The following is a 22,345-nucleotide window of genomic DNA, read 5'->3' as shown; positions in this document are numbered from 1 at the left end:
GCTTGCAGCAGGCATACAAACTGGCTGAGAAGGCAGCGGCGCAACTAAATGCGAGTAATAAAAGGCGCTATGATCACAAAGTGCGACATAAAGAAATCCGCCCAGGGGATGCGGTTCTCCTTCGCAATTTGGGTATTCCCGGGAAACACAAACTGGCCGAGGGATGTGTGTGTGAAGTGGAATCACAGATACCTGGCCTCCCGGTATACCGCATCAAAGACTCCGAAGGCCGGGTAAAGGTATGGCATAGAAACCATCTCCTTCCCATACCTCAAGTAGTGGACAATGAATTGGAAATACCCACTGTGTCGCTCGACGGAGAGTTAGTTAGTACAGAGGATGGCCCAGAGACTGTAGTAAATGCCACCTCTGAGGATCCTATGGAGGGAACCTCTCAAAGGGGCCTTCCGACCGCGGGGGCATCTCCCGAAGAAGCTACAGGTAAAGGGCCCTTTGGTCCAACGACAGATACACTGACTCCAATGAGCCAGCCGCAAGATCCACGGAGCCCATGCTTTATGCCCCAAAGAGACTGTGTAGAAACATTGAGCCCCTCAAGGGCAGAATTTCAATTGCCAAGCAAAATGTGTTACTCTCCAGAGGGAGTAACAGAAGAGCACCTGCGCAGAAGCCAAAGAACTGGTCAACCTCCCATGAGGATGGCGTACGATCAATTTGGGGCACCCCATTATGAGGCTCAGCAGTGGGCTCGTCATAAAGTGAGATCTGTAATTGGAATGTTCAATGAAATGTATAACCTCATGTAGAGTATACAGTGATAAGATGTATTTCTCAAGTATGCCTTTTTATTGTGTAATCTGTGTATAGTTACAACCCCAAGCGGGGACGTTGGATTCTACGAGGGGGAGAATGTAGGGATGTCTCAGTTTGTCTCTACCCTCGCTGCAGTGTGTCTCTTGGAGGGAGTGTCGGAAGGTTCCGCATCGGCCCGGTAGTATAGGGCGCCGCCATGTTGTTGCGCAATAGTCAGGAGCGGCTGTCAGAACGGAGGGAGTTCGTGCATGCGCAGTGCAAAGCGTGCGAACGGCTGGCCAATCCAAAAGAGGCTCAGCATGTAAACTACAACCCCCAGGAGCCTCAGTGAAGTCACCTGACGCCAGGGAGTGAATGAAAATGCAGGAATGGCTGGAGGCAGCAAAGGGAGGCGTGGGGAAGAGACCACGCTAGCCAGAGGGCACCGGAGGAGCAAGGGGAGAGGTAGTGTGTGTGCAGGGGGTCAGTGACCCACCTGCGTAGGCCAGATTTCCCCTCAGGCCCCAGTGTATTCCCTGAGTAACCCTAGCTTGTGGTGCTGCAGGGTTGCCCTATATTGGTAGCGACACCTAACCTTACTGTATAGACGATAGGGACACAGTGTTGCAGAGCTGCGGTGGTGACAGTCTTGTGAGCCTGCACTGGATCGGCGGATCCTTTTTGAAGTTTGTTACCGGTCACCGCAGTGACCGGAAGGTATTTTATAAGTGCACCAACACCGGTACCAGCAGGCGCTGATCCCACCTTGGGGAGGACTCTTTGGGGACCCTGGGTGGAGTGGCCAGAGAACTGCGCATATATACATATTTTAGTGGACACGGTGTGGGGTGCACGCGGTGGCGGGAAAGTGACATTTCTCTATAGGAGAGTGGCCGAGCCACGGGTAGATGTTATTGCATGTAACCCCAGTTCCATGATATACGTATTATGAGCGTTATTACTTATGGTTATAAGATAAGGTTTTACTTCTGCGTATCAGTAAACGGTTACCAAACTGAAGTGTGTTACTATTGTTCTTACCTAGGGGAATCTCACTCACTGGGGATCCTAGGTAAGTGGAGGCGCTGCCAAAAGTATTATTCTTGCCCCAGGTTCCCAGCTAGCAGAGGCCCAGATCTCGCTGAGCCAGCAGGTGTGTACAGTACCAGTAGTTACTCTAGAGCCGTAGGAAAGAGGGCTACATATATATAATATATATATATATATATAAACAAATAACTGTGAGGTATTTCAAGGTGCACCTTTATAGGGATTACTGTCTGCGAGGTATACCACCTCGGAATACCTCACAGTTTTTTGTTCTCATATCTGTTTATCTCCCTGGTAGCACACAGCAGATCATTTATAACTCTAGTTATATATATATGAAAATGAACAAAAATCACTTATGAGAACAGTTATCTCCTAGCATACAGAGTTTCCACTGCAGCAAGGGATTTTGGGAAATTACATGTAAATGAGCACAAATGGTCACATTTTGCTTCAAGTCCATATTGACATGAACCCCTTCCCAGAATCCCTTGCTGCAGTGGAAGCGCTGTATGCTAGGAGATGACGGTGAAAAGAAGGGGTGCAGACCTGTCTGAGACATGTTAATGTGCTCATATATGTATATTTAAATTGGTTTCTAGAAGAGATGTGATTTGGTGCAGAACATGGTTTATTCCTTTTTTAACAAGAGACAGGGGTGCCCAATGCTACATCCCATTGACAAAACATATATGGTAAAAAGTATAAAGTAAAATACTTCAATAATAACAATAAATACTTGGTTATTTAGTTAACCCTTTGGCCAAAGCGTCATAAGCCTGCATACCAACGCCAAGGTGACGCTTTGGCCAAAGGGTTAACTAAATAACCAAGTATTTATTGTTATTATTGAAGTATTTTACTTTATACTTTTTACCATATATGTTTTGTCAATGAGATGTAGCATTGGGCACCCCTGTTGCTTGTTATATACAATTGCCACGATCAGTAGTTCTCTTGTTGACATAAATCTATATTCACGATGTGGTGGGTGTGAGAGTTTGAGCTAGCTGGGAATGTGTGTTAATCTATTCCTTTTTTAATGTTATACATTAGGAAAATCTTTATCTACCAAGAAAATCACGCGTTGAAAAATGATGGCGTCCTCATCAATAAATAGAGCCGTTGACCTCAACTTCCTGGTACTAATGTGCTATAACTTTCAGTAGACTTCAATGGGAGTTTTCTGTCCAATAGTGCCCCTTACAGCACTATTACACTTTAATAAACAACTCCCCTAGTACCATCACACAACACAGCATTTTCCAATAAGGGTTAGGGAGGCAAAAATCCATTGCTTATATTTAAAGTACTGCCTTATAAAGTCCCAGCCATTAATTAACTATTGTCTTATGCAGCCCAAGCGATTTTTATAAATGTCATTGCAAGAACACTAGTTCAATGCGTAAAGAAAATAAATTGAAAGCCTAGAGCTGTGTTAATACAGGGTCATAATATTAATTTAAAATGGCTAAAGTGGTACTTCAAGCATTTCATGAAGTAATAGGATTATTGAAAGACTCTGGACTCATTTGTTATCCCCCTCTTTACATGTTGCTGCTTCTTTTTATAGAACCTCCTTAGCTTGCAATGCTTGAGCTTAGCTTCTTTATTCCTGCATATCTGATGCCACCACACCTCTCACATGTGAACTGTAGCATAATCTCCGTCTCACTGACTGTCCATCACAAGGAGGCTCAGAACTAAGCGGGAAATTCACTAAGGTCTGTTGAGGGTAAACTGCCACTGACATCAATGGTAGTTAACTCTGAATCAGGTGCGTTTACCGCAATGGACCTTAGTGAATTACCCCCCAAGAATGCAATATAGGGAAACTACAATAAAATACTCAGCCATGGAACATCTATACCATTTACCATTCGTCAAATACAGGGGAGGCCAACTCCAATCCTCAAAGCCCACCAACAGGTCAGGTTTTAAGGATATCCCTGCTTCACCAGTCAACGACTGAGCTACTGATTGAGACACCTATGCTGAAGCAGGGATATCCTTAAAACTTGACTTGTTGGTGGCCCTTGAGGACTGGAGTTGGTCACCCCTGGTCTAATATGTTAGAGCAGCAGATCCTACCCCCTCCCAAAGGCCTTCTCTTTCTTTTTTTTTTTTTACTACTGCTTCCCTCTCTCAAAAGCATCTTCTTTTTTTTCAAAGCTCCTATTACCTCCAGAAGGCTTTCTCTTTTTATAAATACATAAACCAAGGGAACTCCTAGCATTGGACTGCAGCAACTTAAATGCTTAAAAATAAATGACTGTGGGGCCGATTCACTAAGCTACGTTAAGTAGCGCTGAAATGGGTTACATCGCTCGGCTGCAAAAGGGTGAAGCCATAAGCGCTATTCACTAAGGCTGTTTGGCGCGTTTACTATTATAAACAAAGCAGCCTGTATGAACTGCATGGAGACGCTGCGTCTCAATGCACGGCTCTTACAGGCGAACGTGCAGTCCAAATATGATTTTTAATTCTAGCGTACATGAGCAGTAGTCTCCTGAGCTGAACCGCATTCATTTCAGGTCCGGGGACCCGCTATTTCAGGAGATATAGGCCCTGTTATAAGAGCGACGCTCTTCACCTGGTGCATGCCGTGTTCATTTTGCGTTCCCAGCCACGGGTCATGCCCGGCTGACGCGAAGTTGATGCGTTTATTGATAATGGTTCAGGATTTAATAGGCTGCAATGCTTCGCGTGTCCGCCAGATGGCAGAAATTCATGAATTGTAATGCGCATGCGCTTCAGTAATGTGTCAACTTGCAGGTGTTTCATTTAAAAAAGATACCACAGTGTGCTATTGTAACTTGGCCTTGAGACTGAAGGAAGAGGTTGCAAAAATGTATCAATTTAGGCTTTTCATATTAAAGAAAGACAAAGACCAGTTTTGGTTACAGTATTCTACAGAGACCCACCCGCCATGAGTGTTCAAGTGCAGCCCGCTTTCCAAAAACCCGACAGAAGTTACGCGTATTTGATATGTGCCGCGATTAATGCAACAGAGGATAAGATGGCAACAGTTGTTCAAATTTATCAGTATTTTATCGAAAACTATGACTCTTACAAATTTTCGCCAACTCCTCATACGTGGAAGCGTGCAGTAAGGAAAAGGTTATGTAGCGATCCCTGTTTTCATCGTATTGAGCCACAATTTGTTGGAGGGTATTGGTGTGTATCACCGGATTTTTCCGGTATCTATGATCATGAAGGCGGCAAAAGGCGAAGGGTCGTGTTAAAACCAACTAAGAAACGACAGTCGCTGCCAAGCAATGCACCAGCACCGGCTTCCAATGACGGTCCCGCCGTCAGTGACAACCCTGAGCCTGAGCCTGAGGCTGAGCCGGATTTCGCGTGCAGTTTCGATGAAGCTTGCATGTACCTAAGCAATTTCCAGCCTCATCAGCTGACTACAGGTGGACTAGTCCCGCTGCAAACTATCGACGTGGATGATCAAGAAAGCTGGACCGGCAGTGGACCGGCGCCGGCGCCAGCTGAATGGGAAATACTATGGTGAGTATTGTTGCCGTATTATTTTCTGTGTTTTTTTTTATTTTAACAATACTGTATAAATATCGGTGGGATTCCAAAGTCAAGCAATTCTCCTGTAAGCAATATCATTGGCTGAGCGGCTTCTACAGTACTGTACAATTGGTGGAACGCTAGGCGCATGCGCATGTGAACAGGAGAAAATTATTGGTGGGGCTGGCTGGGTACTTCTTTAGGGGGCTGAGCATTACTGTACATTAAAACTTTTCTTTTTGTTTTTCCTCAAAAAAGAAAACGGCTACTAGGGGGATTTCGATGGATAATATCGCGTTGTGTGACAATGCCTGCACATTGCTGAATCGGATTTAAAACCCCACGTCTACAGTTTTTTGCCCTTGTTATTGATTAGGATAGAATACTGTACCTGAAACAGTACTGTATGCTGATGTTTTCCGGCCGTACAGTATACTGTGTAATAAACCCCAAAAAATAAAACTATGCATTTATTCTACATGTACACTGGCGACACACTTTATTCGAGCTCGGCTAGTCCCACGAATTCGGGTATACCCGGGTGTATTGAGGTTTGTGACTGTTTTCTGCCCGAGTGCATTGAGGTATTTTCCAAGCAGGGATTGAAGCATTTTATTCCCCCTGGCTGCAATACTGCACAGTATATATATATATACTGCATTACAATTCATGAATTTATGCCATCTGGTAGACACGCGAAGCATTGCAGCCTATTAAATCCTAATCATTATCATTTAACAGATCAGCCGCCCGTCAGCCAGGCATGAACCCAGGCTGGGAAGGCAAACGCAACGGGGCTTGTCAGAGGTGAGGAGCGGCGCATTCCAGGTATCTGCCAGGTACATACTGGGTATTTGCTCGAATAAAGTGTGTCGGTGCAGTACAGTATCACTTACATTATGTGTTTTCTACAGTATACACTGCCAGTACATACAGTACAGTACAGTTTGTGTGTTTCTATTCTTCTATTTTTTTTAGTACTCTTACAGTATACTGAGCATGTCTACTGTATACATTACAGTGCAGTAAGCCTCGACATTCTAGAAACACTGTATTTTGTTACACTATCAAAAGAGCAAATGGAAACAATGTAAGACAAATCAACATGTCCTTTTATTGGTGGAGTAAGTACAAAAACATTTATTTACAAATACTGTACAATGTAAATATATTTGAAGTGCACAGCAATTCAAAACGTCAACAGGTGTATGGTTTACTGCTACAGTACATGTGTGAAAACATTTGTCAGTCAGTATTGTTTACAGTCACATGTTTTAAAAACAAATTCTTAATTCACAAAAAAAGCAAAACGCAATATCTCCTTTATTAAAGAACGACAAGTCAATACCTACTGTATACTGTACAGTGGGATGGTGTGCAAAACAGTCTGCACCACTACAGTCCTCGACCCAAAATACAATACATTCTTTAATATCTTTAAAATATAAATATATAAATATAATTTAAAATAATCCGTTCTGTGGGTCTGAGCGGGTCGAAATTTGCCTGGTCCTCATGCGGAAGTACCCTTGCCATAGTGGACAAATATCAGCCTTCCACGTCCCCCTGAACCGGAGATCCAAAAATACAGTTTAAAAGCACATTACAAAAGTGGCTTTTTTCTGCCATGCAAGTCAATGGCAGAAACCTTAACTTTACCATTACCCTGACTCCGTTCTGTTGCCACGAGAGGGTCGCTATTTACCATGCAATCCTGCCAGAACTAGGACTACATGGTGACCGAATCTGAGCCCTGTAGGTTGAACAGAACCGGAGTTATGGGTTCCAGGTTTCTGCTCATTCTGACTTAGCCGTTTCAAAGCAGCGCAGCTTTCTCAGCCATTACGGTCAATGATAGGACCCTCCTCGCCGGCGTGACCCTTTCTCGCCGCCAATACTGATCGGACCCTGTTGGGGTCAAGTGAGGGGGTTCCTAACATCTATGGGCAAAATGAATTTTATTTCTAGGTGCCCTAGAACAGAAGTTCCCACGCCAATTGGCCGTGAACTTGACCGAGGCCCTAGTTCCCACGCCAATTGCGCGATCATTGCTCTTTTTTGACAATGTTGCCGATCTTGCGGCTTTGCGGTCTGGCAGTAAAAAAACAGTGCAGTAAGCCTCGACATTTGTTACACTATCAAAGGAGCAAATTGAAACAATGTAAGACAAATCAACATGTTCTTTTATTGGTGGAGTAAGTGCAAAAACATTTATTTACAAATACTGTACAATGTTGAAACATTTTAAGTAACATCTCCTTTATTAAAGAAACACAGTATACAGTACAGTACAGTGGGATAGTGCGCAACACTGTCAGTCAGACCTGCACCAGTACAGTCCTCGAGGGCAGCAAACAGGGCAGGTTTTCAGGACAACCTTGAAAACCATGCCTGTTTGCTGCCCCCACGGACTGGAGTTGTGCATGTCCTGTGTAAAAAAACATACAACAACATCTCCTTTGTTTAAGTACAGCAGGTACTGTAAGTCAAAACATGTACAGTACAATATAGTTCAGCACAACAGTATGGTCTCATAGAAAGTACTCCACATTGTCCATCCATGGCCGATTCCTTGCATGGCGCAAAACGCCATTAATACAGTCTCGAACGCCTTTCATTACAGGATCTGTAATTGGATAAAAGCGCCGCATTTCATCCAGAATGTTTTTCCTTAAATTGACAGGAAGTGCCTTTTTTACGCGTTTCCCATCGTAGTTCACTTTGAAGGCCCAGTCGCAGTACAAAGAGTAGGGAACATGGTGCTTAAATATGAACAAGGCATACTTGTGGGGTGCACCAGCACTTTTCACCCTATACTTCTCCCTGAGCTTCGGTGGCAGATCGCACAGGGTGATGTCGGGCACCGTATCGATGCGAGCGGGTGTAGGTCTTTTGGGAGCGGGTGTGCTTGAGGCGACGGGCAGTGGTAGGTTGTCTGGGATGAAGCTTTCCTCTGGTCTTGGTCGCCGTGTTGTCTCCTGGCGTGGTCTTGACGGGGTTGTCATGTCCTCCTCAACATCATACATGTACACTACATCTTCTGGTGGAAGGGGTGCGCTTGGTGATGGAAGGGGGTCGAAGGTCCCATTCATCACATCCATGTCACCCCCCTGCTCCGGCGTCGGGGAAACAGGGGCATTAGCACCGAGCAAATAATGTAAGCCCGCTATGTATGCCTCTATCTTCTCCATCCGTCGATCCATCCGTTGATCCATTTGTAGCATCCGTTGCTCCACATTTAGCATTGTCTCCAGAAGCAGATCTATCTTTGCTAGCACAATAGAATTCCCGGGGAGATCCACACTTATCCCATTCAGCATCCGGTCTAACGAGCTGCTTCTTGTGCATGGCGTCTGGACATCTGGGGGGATGGGTGCAACGGAGGATGAGATGGGGGTTCCATGGACAGAAGCGGCATCGACATCGAGGAAGAGTGGAGGAGGTGACCTGTGGATACCCGGTAGAGGAGAAGTGGCAGCGTCGTCGAAGAGGGATGGAGAAAGTGACCTTTGGATTTCCGGGCAAGAAGCAGAGTCGGCTAAGAGCAAAGGAGAAAGTGACCCGTGGATTTCAGAGGCGGCGGCATCGTCGGATGGAACCGGAGAAGATGGGGGTGGAGAAGACGGGCTGAAGATTCCCGGGACAGCGGCAGCAGAGTCGTCGAAGCGTATTTGAGGAAGTGGTCTGCGGGTTCAATGGGTTGGCTGCCAATCGTTTTGCGTCGAGAATACATCACCGCAAATCTTCTTGACATAATAAAGCTGACGTCTAAGAAAACCCTTAGCCTTTGGGGTCAGCAGAAGGTTTTCTTTATTGGCCTTAGCCTGTCGCTTTGGCCTTGGCTTGGAAACGGCTGCCGCCTTTCGCTTTTTCAGCTTGACAGGCACGGCAGAGGCGAGTGAGTTCCTGCGTCCATAGAATCGGGGTTGCTCTATAGAAGCAGGTGGCACAATGCAGTATCTGGACAAGGGCAAGTTCAGATAAAGATCATCGAGTGGTGGGCTATGCAAAGTGTGTAACCTTTTATGCATGGCGACCAGGTACAGGTGTTGAAAGTGGGTGTACTCTAATGTGAGTCATTACCGTATAAATACACCATCCATTTTGTGTATTGACTGCACTTAGAATACACATCGACTAAACATCGAATACACATTCTTGTATTTGTATTTCTTTCTACTCGCAGCAATGCCTGTTAAAAAGATTTCAAAGGAGCTCAGCATGCGAATTAAGGAGAAGTACACGAGCGGACACCGAATTGCTGCTATCCAGCGCTGGCTAGCTACTTCTGACCTCGTTGTGCCAGCAACCACCGTGTACTATCATGCATACGGAAAAAACAGAGACCGCAAAAGGGCACCAAGGGTAACTAACGCGTAAGTATATTTATAAAACTTAACAAAAAAAATATAGAAAACTGTATGTACTGTACAGTTCATACAGTACAGTACATCTACAGTACAGTTCTGTATCTAATACTGTTGTTATTTCTGTTGATTTATATTACAACATAGTTTGTATATTTATATTTATAGTACAACAGTATACATTTTTTGTATATTTCTATTTATCGTACAACGGTATATATAGGATGTATATTTATATTTATATTACAACAGTATATATATTTTGTATATTTATATTTATATTACAACAGTACATATATTTTGTATATTTATATGTATAGTACAACAGTATACATTTTTTGTATATTTATATTTATTGTACAACGGTATATATAGGATGTATATTTATATTTATATTACAACAGTATATATATTTTGTATATTTATATTTATATTACAACAGTATATATATTTTGTATATTTATATTTATAGTACAACAGTATACATTTTTTGTATATTTATATTCAGTGGTTGACAAATCACCAAAAAATCTACTCGCCACACAAAAAAATCTACTCGCCACCTAGTACCAAACGTGTGCTGCTTGGGCCAATATTTACTCGCCCGGGGGTTAAATCCACTCGCCCGGGGCGAGCAAATGTATAGGTTTGTCGAACACTGTTTATATTTATCGTACAACGGTATATATAGGATGTATATTTATATTTATATTACAACAGTATATATATTTTGTATATTTATATTTATAGTACAACAGTATATATATTTTGTATATTTATATTTATCGTACAACAGTAAATATTTTTGGTATATTTATATTTATATTACAACATTATATTTATATACATTTTATATTGCTGTATATTAATAAAACAATATATTTTCTTTACATTGTAGGGAGACAACTCTTCTGGTGGACAAAATAAGTGAGGAGAATGATGAGAGGAGTGCATTAAGTGTTAAAAACACTCTGCAGGAAAAGCACAATCTGACTGTATCCGAGAGCAGCATAAAGAAGATGAGATGCAGCATTGGATGGAAATATGGACGTGTGAGGTTAGTACTGGACAGTACAGGAGGTAAACGTGTTGTTTAGGAAACTGTACTGTACTGTACTGTGCCGCTAAAAAAATTATTCCTTGTCATTACAGAGCGTACCCCATGATACGGGACGCAAACAAAATCAAAAGAGTGGTCCAGGCCCAGGCATGGATCGACAGTGGGGAGACTTTCCAGGATTGCATCTTCACTGATGAGTCTACTGTGTCGCTGGAGAGATTTGCAAGCTTTGCATTCCACAAAAAAGGCCGCATATCTTTGAAGCCGCGGCCAAAACACCCCGTGAAGCTGCATGTGTGGGGTGCCATCTCTAGGCGTGGACCAGGATGCATTGCCATCTTTGAAGGTAAAAATATATAAAATATAATCTAGCCTTATGCACTGTACTTTACTAGTGTTGCCTTACTGTATGCACTGTACTGTACTATTGTGCAGTTTTTTGAGCACTTTTCTTTTCTTGCTATAGGAATCATGAATAAAGCTTTTTTCCAAGACAACATTGTCCCTGAGATAGTGCAATACATCACACGTGAGTTCCCCAATGGTCACCGCTTCTACCAGGACAACAATCCGAAGCACACCGCATCAACAGCGCATATCCTTGAGCGCGGTATCAACTGGGTGAAGACGCCAGCGGAGTAAGTGCGGTAACTGTGTCTCATTTTTTCCCCACTGTTTTCACTGTGTACTGTACTGAATCTCTTAAACTAATTGTCCTTTTTTTCCAATGACAGATCGCCAGACTTCAATCCGATCGAAATGGTTTGGCAACAGCTGAAGGACCATATCCGGAAAGTGGCGAAACCCTCCAAAAAGGACGAGTTGTTGAAAGGCATAATGAATTTTTGGAACGATGTACTCACCCTGGAACGCTGCCATAAATATATAGACCATATTGCCACTGTGTTGCCCATTGTCATCGCGCGTAATGGGCAAGCATCAGGAAAGTAGTACTGTGCTGTAGTATTGTAAGTACAGTATGATACAGGTAAGTATGGCACAGATTTTTTCTTTCCAGATAGTCAGAGTATACAGTAGTTACAGTTTTTTCTTTACAGAGAGAGCAGCACCAGCCACCAGGTTCTAGTACATAGCATTTAACAGTAGTCAGAGTATACAGTAGTTCCAGTATACAGTAGACTAGTTTGACAGTACTACAGTAACTGCCTAGTAACTGCTCAATTTTTGTCTTTCCAGAGAAAGCAGCACCAGCCATCTACAGTAGTACTACACATCACACAATGCCATAATACAGTACGCACATACAGTAACTGCACTATTTTTTTGTTTTCTTGTCGTTTCAGGAAAAAATGGTGGCCTGGGGGGAGGTGGGGTTTGGTGTCCAGTCAAATCTGTTTGTACAGTATAATGTACAGTATATAAACAGCAGTCATTATGTACACAAAACCTCTCCTCTCTCAATGAACTACTGTACTGTAGACTGAATGAGGAACAAGATAAAGACGGAAAAAATAATATTACTATACTGTATATATATATATATATATATATATATATATATATATATATATATATTATACATTACAGTATATATTATTAAATAATATTCTTATAAATGTGCATTATTCATGTTTCCCCATGTTTTACAAATGTTTTCTAAATGTTTATCCAATTTCAATCTGCCAAAAGAGCTTAATAAAGACTGCATTATGTATTATTCATGATTATTTTTATATTTGTATTTTTTAGTTCATGATAAAATAAAATAAATATTTATTCACTTTCCTGCTAATCATAATCATTGACAACAACCACAAACCCCCCCTCCCACCCCTACAGTACACCAATGAATAAGAATGAATGACAAAACAACATGAATCAGTTTATGGTTTTTTTACTCTCAATTCTCACAATGCAGTGCAAATCGGATTTCCATTTCAAAATCGAGAAGGGATTTTCCAAAGCGTTACCGTAAACAAAACCTCTAAGGGTTGGGGGGGTGGTGTGATTACACGCAGGCGCACTGAGGCTTTGTAGCTCGGCTATGGACAGATTAAGAACACAATGGCAATATTCAGAATATTAACGACTCTGTGGAGAGAGGGGGTTGGGTGGGTGACTCATGCGCATTAAGCAGCAAGCTCCCATCTCTAAAAGGATTAGAGTACACGCAGGCGCAGTCAAACGATTGACGTTTGGTTAGGGACGGATTAAAAACACAATGACTACAGTAACTGCAGAAAATGAGCAAAGCGCCACGTATACTCTACACAAAACCTCTCCTCTCTCAATGAAGTACTGTACTGTTCACAGAATGAGGAACAAGATACTGTACAGAAAGAAAAATAATATTTCTATACAGTATGTATACAATATACAGTATATTATACAGTATATTACAGTATATATTATTGATTAATATTTATTCACATTCCACAAATTGAATATCGTTATACAGTGAGATGGTTTTTGCAGGCTTGTGGAGAAAGGAAAAATAAAAAAATTTACCATAAAAAGTTTTTTGGTAATCACAGGTACAGTAAGACCATACTGTTGTGCTGGACTGTATTGTTCTCTACTGTACTGTACATGTTTTGACCTGCTGTACTGTACATAAATAAAGGAGATGTTGTTGTGTGTTTTTTTACTGCCAGACCGCAAAGCCGCAAGATCGGCAACATTGTCAAAAAAGAGCAATGATCGCGCAATTGACGTGGGAACTAGGGCCTCGGTCAAGTTCACGGCCAATTGGCGTGGGAACTTCTGTTCTAGGGCACCTAGAAATAAAATTCATTTTGCCCATAGATGTTAGGAACCCCCTCACTTGATCCCAACAGGGTCCGACCAGTAATGGCGGTGAGAAAGGGTCACGCCGGCGAGGAGGGTCCTATCATTGACCGTAATGGAGCAGAAAGCCGTGCTGCTTTGAAACGGCTAAGTCAGAATGAGCAGAAACCTGGAACCCAAAAAATTTTTATTTTTAATTTCTTTCATTAAATTTCTTTTTGGTCGGGTCACTCACTCAGGTACAGTAAGCAAGCAGTGGTGGGCGAAGTTACAAGCGCATGCGCAGCAAATTACTGCTGTCAAGCAGGAATGTGATTCAAACCAGACACACGGTCAAAGGAATGGTGTGGGAGAGATGTAATGTGTGCAATGAAATCAAGTTAAAAACAAATTTATTGGGAGAGATCCTCAATTAAAATATACGGTCCTCAATACATAAATCCTATGTTAGCGGCGAATTAAAAATAAGGTGGAGGAAGGGTTGACCAAAAAGGAGTATGTATCCCAAATAAATTCTAGGCTACTGTAGCTCCATACCCTCTAACATGGCAGGTAAGTACTGTTTATGCAATGATACAGTGTATGGTTTCTAAATGTTTCTAAATGTTTGATACAGTGTGTAGCACTGACATGTGAAAGGAGATACAATATTGCCAAAAGGGCTACTCAAACAATGTCAGTAGCGAGGGTTCCCTTTACAATGCTATAGTACTGTACACGCCTATGCATTTCAACAATTTTCAAATGAGACATACAGTACAGTACCGTACAGCAGCACAGCACTGCAAATGCATGTACTTTAAATATGCAATTTTACTATTACTGCGTGCGCACGCACAGACTGTGTACTGACGTACTGTAGGTTGAACCGCGAAGGTATTAGACTTCAAAGACAGCAGCTCGCAAACGCCCCCATGAGTTTTTACACGGCATTGCAGTATTGCAGACAGCGAGAATAAAATGCTTAAATCACGGGCGCGAAAATAACGCAATTCACTCCGGGTGAAAAATGACACAAATCCGCACATAACCGGGATAATCTGAAATTCGCAGAGCTAGCCGAGTTAGAATAAAGGTTGTCGCCACTGTATACTGTATATGCATGATTAACCAATGTACAAATAAATACTGTACATGGCCAAATACAAATCTCTCCCAATATCTAATAGCACCAAGCAAAATCAATATCTAAGAAATCCAAATACAAACACTCAATTTGACAATGTGTACATGATACAATTAATCTGTGCATCATGTATACTATGTCAACCAATGCTCCAAATCAAATACACTAATCCAAACAAGGTACAAATACAATCATTAAAGAAAAACAAAGCATCAACACAATTAAATTAGCATCAATTAATCCAATCACCAATCAATTACAATCCAAATCAATTACACACTTCAAATCCTACAAACAAACCATTGTGAAAAATAATCTATGTCAAAGTAACTATCAAACTAAATCTATCTTCCAAAACTAAGCCAATAAAATAATCTATAGCAAAGAGCCTTTAAATAAACATTTGAAAAAATGAACTGTACATTAGAAACACATTTTTATACAAAGCAGCTAATTGCAATTCCAAAAAACATCCAAACAAGGCAAGCCAACACGTTTTTATTATACCTGTATGTATGTCCATCTATAGTTTACAGACATAAATACAGGTGCACTAAAAGAGCATAAAAAACAATTGAATCACATTAAAAATCAACATACAATTCAACCACTGACTTGTCCTGTACGTATGTATATCCATAGTGATATACATAAATTCAGGGCAAATAAATGGACATAAAAAAAAATGGAGGTCATGAAAAAAATTCCAAAAAACCTGTAAAATAAAAATAAAATACATTTATTTTGTTTACTTACCATTAGATGAACCACTCACCGAAATCAAGGGGAACCGGAAGCTCTCGAACAGGTAATCCAACAACAGGAACCAAGTAACCATAAAAAAAATAAACCCTTACAATCCACAAGTGTCTGTATCTTCTTTCTTCTATTTGTAATCCATAGTGGGGGTCTTCTACGTCTTCTTCTGTCTTCTTCTGTCTTCTTCTGTCTTCTTCTGGGTCTTCTTATCTTCATCCGCCACGCCCGTGTCTTCTTTCTTCCATAGGAGGTCTTTCCTCCTCGCCGTCTAGCTTCAAAATGAGACGACATTGGCTTTTATAGGCCTATGACGTCACATTTTCATCATATGGTCCTGATTGGGCATTGAAAAACATGTGCTTATATTGTGTATATTTTTCAGCACCCCAGTGTATGGACGGGGAGGAAGATGCGGATGGCCTTCATCGTGGGTGCCGGACAAGGGTGAGTACAAAATGTATTTATTGTGATTAATGTATATTTAATGGGCAAATGCATTATTATCCATATGTGGATAATAGTACTTTTGCCCATTACTGTAGTGTATGTGTTAGGAGACGGGGGTATTTTTTTAGAGTATTGTTTATTTTTTGGGGGCACACCATTGGTACCGCAGGCCCGCGGTCGCCACCGGACACCCCCGGACGCCCCCGGACACCCCCGCATGGACCCCAGGACACCCGCGGACCCCCGGGGACCCCCGCAGTCCCTCGGGGATCACACGGGCACACTCGCGGGACTGTTGTATGGATGGTGTGCCTGCAAAAACGTAAACAAAGAAATTTTTTCTAAGTCCAGCTTCTTTTGCGCCTGCCTTTAGCTGGCGCGTTTGCTTGGCGCGTTTTTTAAGGCCGATTCACTTAGCGCTGCTTAGTGAATCTCTAGTACTGGCAAAAGCAGTGCAATAGCCTGATCATGCGCATTTTGCGCCAAGGGCCCTTTTAAGAGCGATAAAGCGCAGATATAACTGCTTAGTGAATCTCACTGCAGCCTTATCAGTCTTAAAGGGTATGTTGCGCTCTTAAAGCTACTTAACGGAGCTTAGTGAATCGGCCCCTATGTTTTTACAAGAAGGGAATTTGCTCTTTTCCTGTTGGTGGACATTTTTTATTTCCATCCTAGGGTTTGCTCCTGCAACAGTAGTTTCTTAAGTTTAGGACTGTTGGGGACCTGGTTAACATGAATACATTTAAAAAGTTATATTTAACAAATCTGATAGCCTAACTTGATAAAATATAACAAATCACTAAATACACAATGCATATTATGTATGTAATGTAGTGTTTGTTTCATACATGTCAGCAGCTTAAGGAACAATGCAGCAACATACTGTATTACAAAGTAGCAAAGTGCTTAGTGTCATGGATGGGCTATAAAATAGTTCTTCATAATTTTTGCCTATTTCTAAGTGTTCCAAAACAATAAAAATAATAAATCCACATTTCTTCAAAAGTCAAAGACACTTGGGAAATTCACAAAATAAAGAACCGGGGAGAAAAATGGAAAGTAAATGATAAAATTCCAATAACAAAAGGCTCAAGGGAAATGTGAATAAGTATTTCTTCCTGGAAAGGGTGCTGGATTCGTGGAGTAGCCTCCAAACACTGGTGGAAGAGGCTAATACAGTGAGGTATTTCAAAAAGTTTGGGCTACACATGAGGTTATCCTAAATAGGAAAGTAAGCCACTGATCACATCGGGACTGACGTTTCACAGTTAGGAAAATAGGCAGACTAGGTAGGGCAATTTGTTTTTATCTGCAGGCAAATTCTATAAGTAGATCGTAAAGTACCTATAGAGGTAAAACTAGCTTATTAAAGTTCCAGCTTTGCTTGCACCCGTAATGAATTTAAAGAACCAAATGTCTTTGTCCAAAGCAAGTACTATAACATGGATAGATAGATAGATAGATAGATAGATAGATAGATAGATAGATAGATAGATAGATAGATAGATAGATAGATAGATAGATAGATAGATAGATAGATAGATAGATAGATATGTTTCAGCAGTAATATCTTTTATTTAGACAAACAGATTTTTTTCTTTCTGCTAAACTTTGCAACTGCTGATCTTTTTCTCCAGAACCCTATTTTTAGTGTAATATTGCCTTACTGAGCTACCACCACAAGAAAAAAGGGAAGAATGAAAATGAGTACTAGTTCAGGGGGGAGTGTGTTGTATTGTTAATACTTTCCCCAATGTCACTGAGGCAGTGAGCCTTGGATACTGTCCAAGGGGTAGGAAAGGAAGTCAAAACCCTTCAAAATGTTGATTAATCCCTTTAATTGCAGATTTATTCAATCTCTATGTATAACTGGGTGTGTTGTGCCTTAGTGCTGTAAGTCTGTAAGTGCTGTAAGTCTAGCACCGTGCAGGAATATCTTAGTTTATCACTGTAGCATTTTGGACAGCTGTCAGGATTTGGCTGAATAACACATCCAGTACCATGAACAGAAGACCATTCCAGTCTCATAACTATTGAGTGTGACCTTTAGCAGGTTAACAGTCCCTCTTGTGCTGGGAATACCTGATGAACATTAGCCTTATTTTTGTCCATTCTCTGCACCCACTTAAAATTTTGCAGCAAACAAGGGTACAAATAAAAGGTATTCTATGCTGGTGCTTCAAAACCCTTATTAGACAGAGCTGCCAAACACAGACTAATAATAGTTGAAATGGGGAAAAAAATAGCACTCGGCTAAATGAATGCAGATAAAATGCAGATTTTATTAAACATAGTTCAATCACAGATCATTGGCTTAGTTAACATTTTGGGGCTTAGCAGGCGTTTCGTCAGAAGAAAGTTCAGAACCTTGTGTGTGTCTGCTCCTTTGTCTTGACTGTGTCTATTTTCTAGAAAAGTAGCCCAAGATCAGTCATTGGAGTCAGGGCACGTGACTTCCCAGCACCAAATTAAAGGAATATATATAGTGCATTTCATAGAATCGTGCCTTGTGAATAATCTCTTTAACATTGATAGCATACAGTAGCAGTTGCAATTCCTATAAACAGTAACTGCTATCAATCAGGCTGCTTTATCTGGAACCTACCACAGGAAACGTAAAGTATAATTAGGCAGAGGTCTGAATACCATATTTAATGCAGATGGGGTAGAGGCATTAGAGAGAGGGTCGTGAGGTAGAAATACATTGTCAAGAGGGCAGCAAATAAGGGAACGGATTAACATACAGCATTAATTAGCATTAAAAAAAACTCAAGGGCCTACATTTACTAAAAAAGAGCATGGTTTCTATACTTACAAAAGTAGTGCAACATATAAGCTGTGTTTATTTCAATGCAGAGGCAAGTCTAAATTTGTCATTGAAAGAACCAAGGAATAAGGCAGTGTAAAAATAAGAGGCCTAGCGGTAGTGCCAAGTAATTTAGAGATGAAGAACCTGGTGTAAGCTTCCAGAGACCTTGGACAAGTAATTTTATCTCCTAAAAATAAGATTGTAAACTTTCAGGAGCAGTGACTCATTGTGCCTGAAAAACATGTACAGAGATGCAAAAGCATGTATAGGAAGATGTATTATTACTTTTTAAAGCAGACATGCCAAGTCTTACTGATTTATACTCCTTTTTGCAGCAGTAATCTTATACGCTTCAATAAAGCCTCATTCATAGAAGTTAATAGTTTTCTATTCAAATGTAATGTTTGTTTTATTGAGAAGCCCCAAATCTCACAGATTTAGTGGTAGATCCACAGAATTCCATCATTTTTGCGCTAATAATGCATTACCAAAATTGGGAACAGACGCTATTTTTCTTCATTTTAACAATATCCTCAAAGCTAATAAGATGCAAAAATAACGTCCGTTCGTCAAAATAGCAGCGCTATTAACAGGGATGTTTATATCTCAGAGATGCATTTTCCATTACACTGCACATGCGCATCGGTGAAACTTTAACGCATGTTATTAATGCATGTTATAAAAACTCATTAATCATGTATCTTGCCAAAAGCTAATGTAAATCATATTATAATATTGACAAATTTAACATTTTACACGTCTTAACTTTTCTCATTATGTATTGTGTCCTTTCTTCATTTATTGTAATTTGACATTAATAAAAAAAATACATAAGAATCATTATTGTTGAGGTGTGTATGGATATACATTATTGTACATCCATACGTAATACAGTCATTATTACATTATATACCTTATCAGTTCACACGAACATTTATTTATTTAATAATTTATCAAATGTTTTACCAGGAAGTAATACACTGAGAGTTCCCTTTCGTTTTCAAGTATCTAACCATAATACAGTTTGATATATTTCAGACGTATATGAATTCTAATATTTATCTTTGTATGACACGTAACATTTTAGAATGAAAGGGTTAAGTCCTATAATATTACTATATTGCTCTTAAGCTATTCCCATACAGAACTCAATGATAATCAGTGTCTGGATGTGTGCAACACCAGCTTTTGGAAAGTCTTAAATATCAAAGCATTATTCCCATACGATCACATGAACGGAGGTCTGAGGATCTCCTTTGTTGGGTGAACTGCTTATTACCATATGATTTGCTTATGAGTAACCCAGGCGTCCAATAAAATTTATTGATGCAATATTTTTCCTGTGAATGCGAGAACATTGTAACGCTAAGCACCTTTCGGGATACGCATTATGGATATTGATACGTAAAATGGCTATAACATAATGCTAAAACTTTTAAACTTTTACATTTACTCCATAGTTCCTTAGAAATTTACATCCCTAGAAGGGAAAAGTGTGAGAAAATATAGAAAAAGGCGCAAAGAAATGATTTGTGTATGGAGTTAGTGTGGACTCACCCTGTTGTTCCTGTCTGTTTCTCGTACATCCTCTTCACTCAATCCCTGGCGCACAAGGGCTTTCAACACAATAACATTATTGCTGCTACAGGCCTTGAATAGAGTCAAGGGTTCAAGGCTCTCCGTACTCCCCCAGCTTTTGAAGCTGTCATAATCATATCCTTCACTTTTATCATCTTCCTCATCTTCCTCGCCATGCAGCCAGCTACCCCGGGTCTCAAGATCCGGTGGGTAAAACGAGTCATCAGATGCAATGCTCCTGGTGTCTGGCAGGTCAGAGAAGTCATCATACTCTTCACATTCTTCATCCACATCCCCATTCGATCTAGCGCTGCGACCTTCAAGATTGGGGATAGCTGCCAGGAGCTGTGGCAAAGGGTCTGCAGTTCCCCGCCAGAGAAGACCACCATGTCCGGGAATATCAACATCTCCTCCCTCTGCCCCCTGTTCAGCATCCTTCACTAGGCAGCTATCACCTACTCCATCCCCAATGGGGTGAACTTCTCCCTTACCTTTGCCTCCTCTAGACTCCCCTCCTGTATTCCTTGCTCCTGAGAGAAGCACCATGAGTCTTTTTTAGTTGGGAGGGTTTAACAATCCATTAGCAACCCTCTCTATTTATTTTAAGGTAATAATCCATCCAAGAAGAGTCTCCGAGCAGTATCCATTAGAAAATCATAAACGATGTTGGGTCCTGTGTTGGGTTTGTAGAGATAAATGATATGTCTCCGAACTCCCAGGTTCCTTCTAACCAAACAGGTGACGTCTCTGGGTGCATTCAACAAGCTTTTTGTCTTCGTCTGGTTTTTTTTTTTAGTGGATGGAGTCCTCAATTCACTTATAAATTACCAAAATTTTCTTGCTTTTACATTCTCAAACACACATTTGCTTTTTCCTCTTCATGCATGGAGATGTGTTGTGAAGCAGAGTGATCTCTCCTAAACTGGGAATTTCCAATCGGGAAAAAAAAACAGTTTGCCCAACTTTTCACAGAAATAACTAGAGGAAAGAAGGGAATGTAGCTTCTGCCATGAGAGTACGTACTGTAAGAGATCTCCCTCTGGAGAAGCATTTTTGATTCAGGCAGAAGGGAAGCTTTTGTCTTCTGAGTAAAAAAGATTCCAAAGATTTAGAAAAGGAAAAAACAAGTGAATGTGAAAGTAATAGACAGGTTTTTGGTTTGGCTGGTTTCACAACATGACTTGTTTTTCAAAAGCATGATGCTTGGAAATTACACTCTGAATGGGACTTTCCTTCACTAAAATACACTAGAAGCCCCATCATCATCATAAAAAAAAAAAAAATGAAAAGCAATAACAATCAACCTTCTAATAAACAGAATCCCCGCTCCGAACCTGGTGCATGATCCTTAGATTTTGATGAGTGAAATCATTAATTAGGCACGTGAAAGAAAGGCTTGCTACTGCAGGTATAAAATATTGGATCCACCTTTTCTATTGACCTCGAAGGTACAAACATTTCATGCGGCAAAGACGTAAAGATAGGTTTAAAAAATAGGAAGGAGCAAATAAAGGGAAAAAAACACAATATGAAAGAAGTGCTTAGCATCTGATGTGAATAGAGAGAAAGACATTTGGAAAACTCCAGCTCACTAATCCGATCATCATTTCTCTGAGAAGATTGAGGCTCCAGCTTAGCATGTTGACATCAGGGGCACATTTTAAAAGAGATTTAAATGGGAAATGTGCAGCTGTCAATCTTAGTTCTTGCAAAACAGAAACGTAATCGTGCACAACTAGCAGGTGAGAATTGCCTTTATTTTCCGGTAAACATGGTGACATGCTGGGTATTGTGAGATTGAGAAAGGAGTTTGCAGAAATGCTGGCTGCACTCTTTTTGGGAAATGGTATGAATTGTGTAATTTTTTTGTGTGCTTATTACATTTTATTTAGCATAAAGTAATGTGCTTCTTTATTCGCCTGTTTGTTCCTGAGACAATGACTGGGGTTACAGAGATCTGGTAGTGACTTTTACATTTCAGTTTAAAGAATGTCAAAACCCTATTTTGAAAATTAACTAGCAAAATGTTTAAGAAATGATATGCACGCTATAGGAGCTATGCAACATGAAAGCTAAAATAGTGAATTATCCTCAATAGTTAGCTATCATTGATTTGTGAT

At 40.7% G+C, this 22,345-nt stretch overlaps 1 protein-coding gene and 1 long non-coding RNA gene across 3 annotated transcripts in view; one reads left to right on the top strand and one right to left on the bottom strand.

Moving 5' to 3' along the window:
• ANKRD33B (ankyrin repeat domain 33B) overlaps nt 1–21,830 on the bottom strand; it is a 111,999-nt gene extending 90,169 nt beyond the window's left edge. Inside the window, exon 1 of one of the 2 annotated variants that reach the window (XM_075586227.1) lies at nt 20,205–21,830. In XM_075586227.1, the coding sequence (XP_075442342.1) occupies nt 20,205–20,771 (567 nt within the window). In that variant the 5' untranslated portion in view covers nt 20,772–21,830. The remainder of the gene's footprint in view (nt 1–20,204) is intronic. The other variant, XM_075586226.1, reaches the window with a different exon arrangement.
• Nucleotides 20,270–22,345, top strand: part of LOC142487262 (uncharacterized) — a 29,675-nt gene continuing 27,599 nt past the window's right edge. The window contains exon 1 of the long non-coding RNA XR_012799178.1: nt 20,270–21,967. This is a non-coding gene — a long non-coding RNA (uncharacterized LOC142487262). The remainder of the gene's footprint in view (nt 21,968–22,345) is intronic.

This window comes from Ascaphus truei, chromosome 2 (assembly GCF_040206685.1).
Source record: "Ascaphus truei isolate aAscTru1 chromosome 2, aAscTru1.hap1, whole genome shotgun sequence".
Classification (NCBI taxonomy): Eukaryota; Metazoa; Chordata; class Amphibia; order Anura; family Ascaphidae; genus Ascaphus; species Ascaphus truei.
Note: the sequence above shows the minus strand (reverse complement) of the source record. Positions and strands in the feature narration are given on the sequence as shown.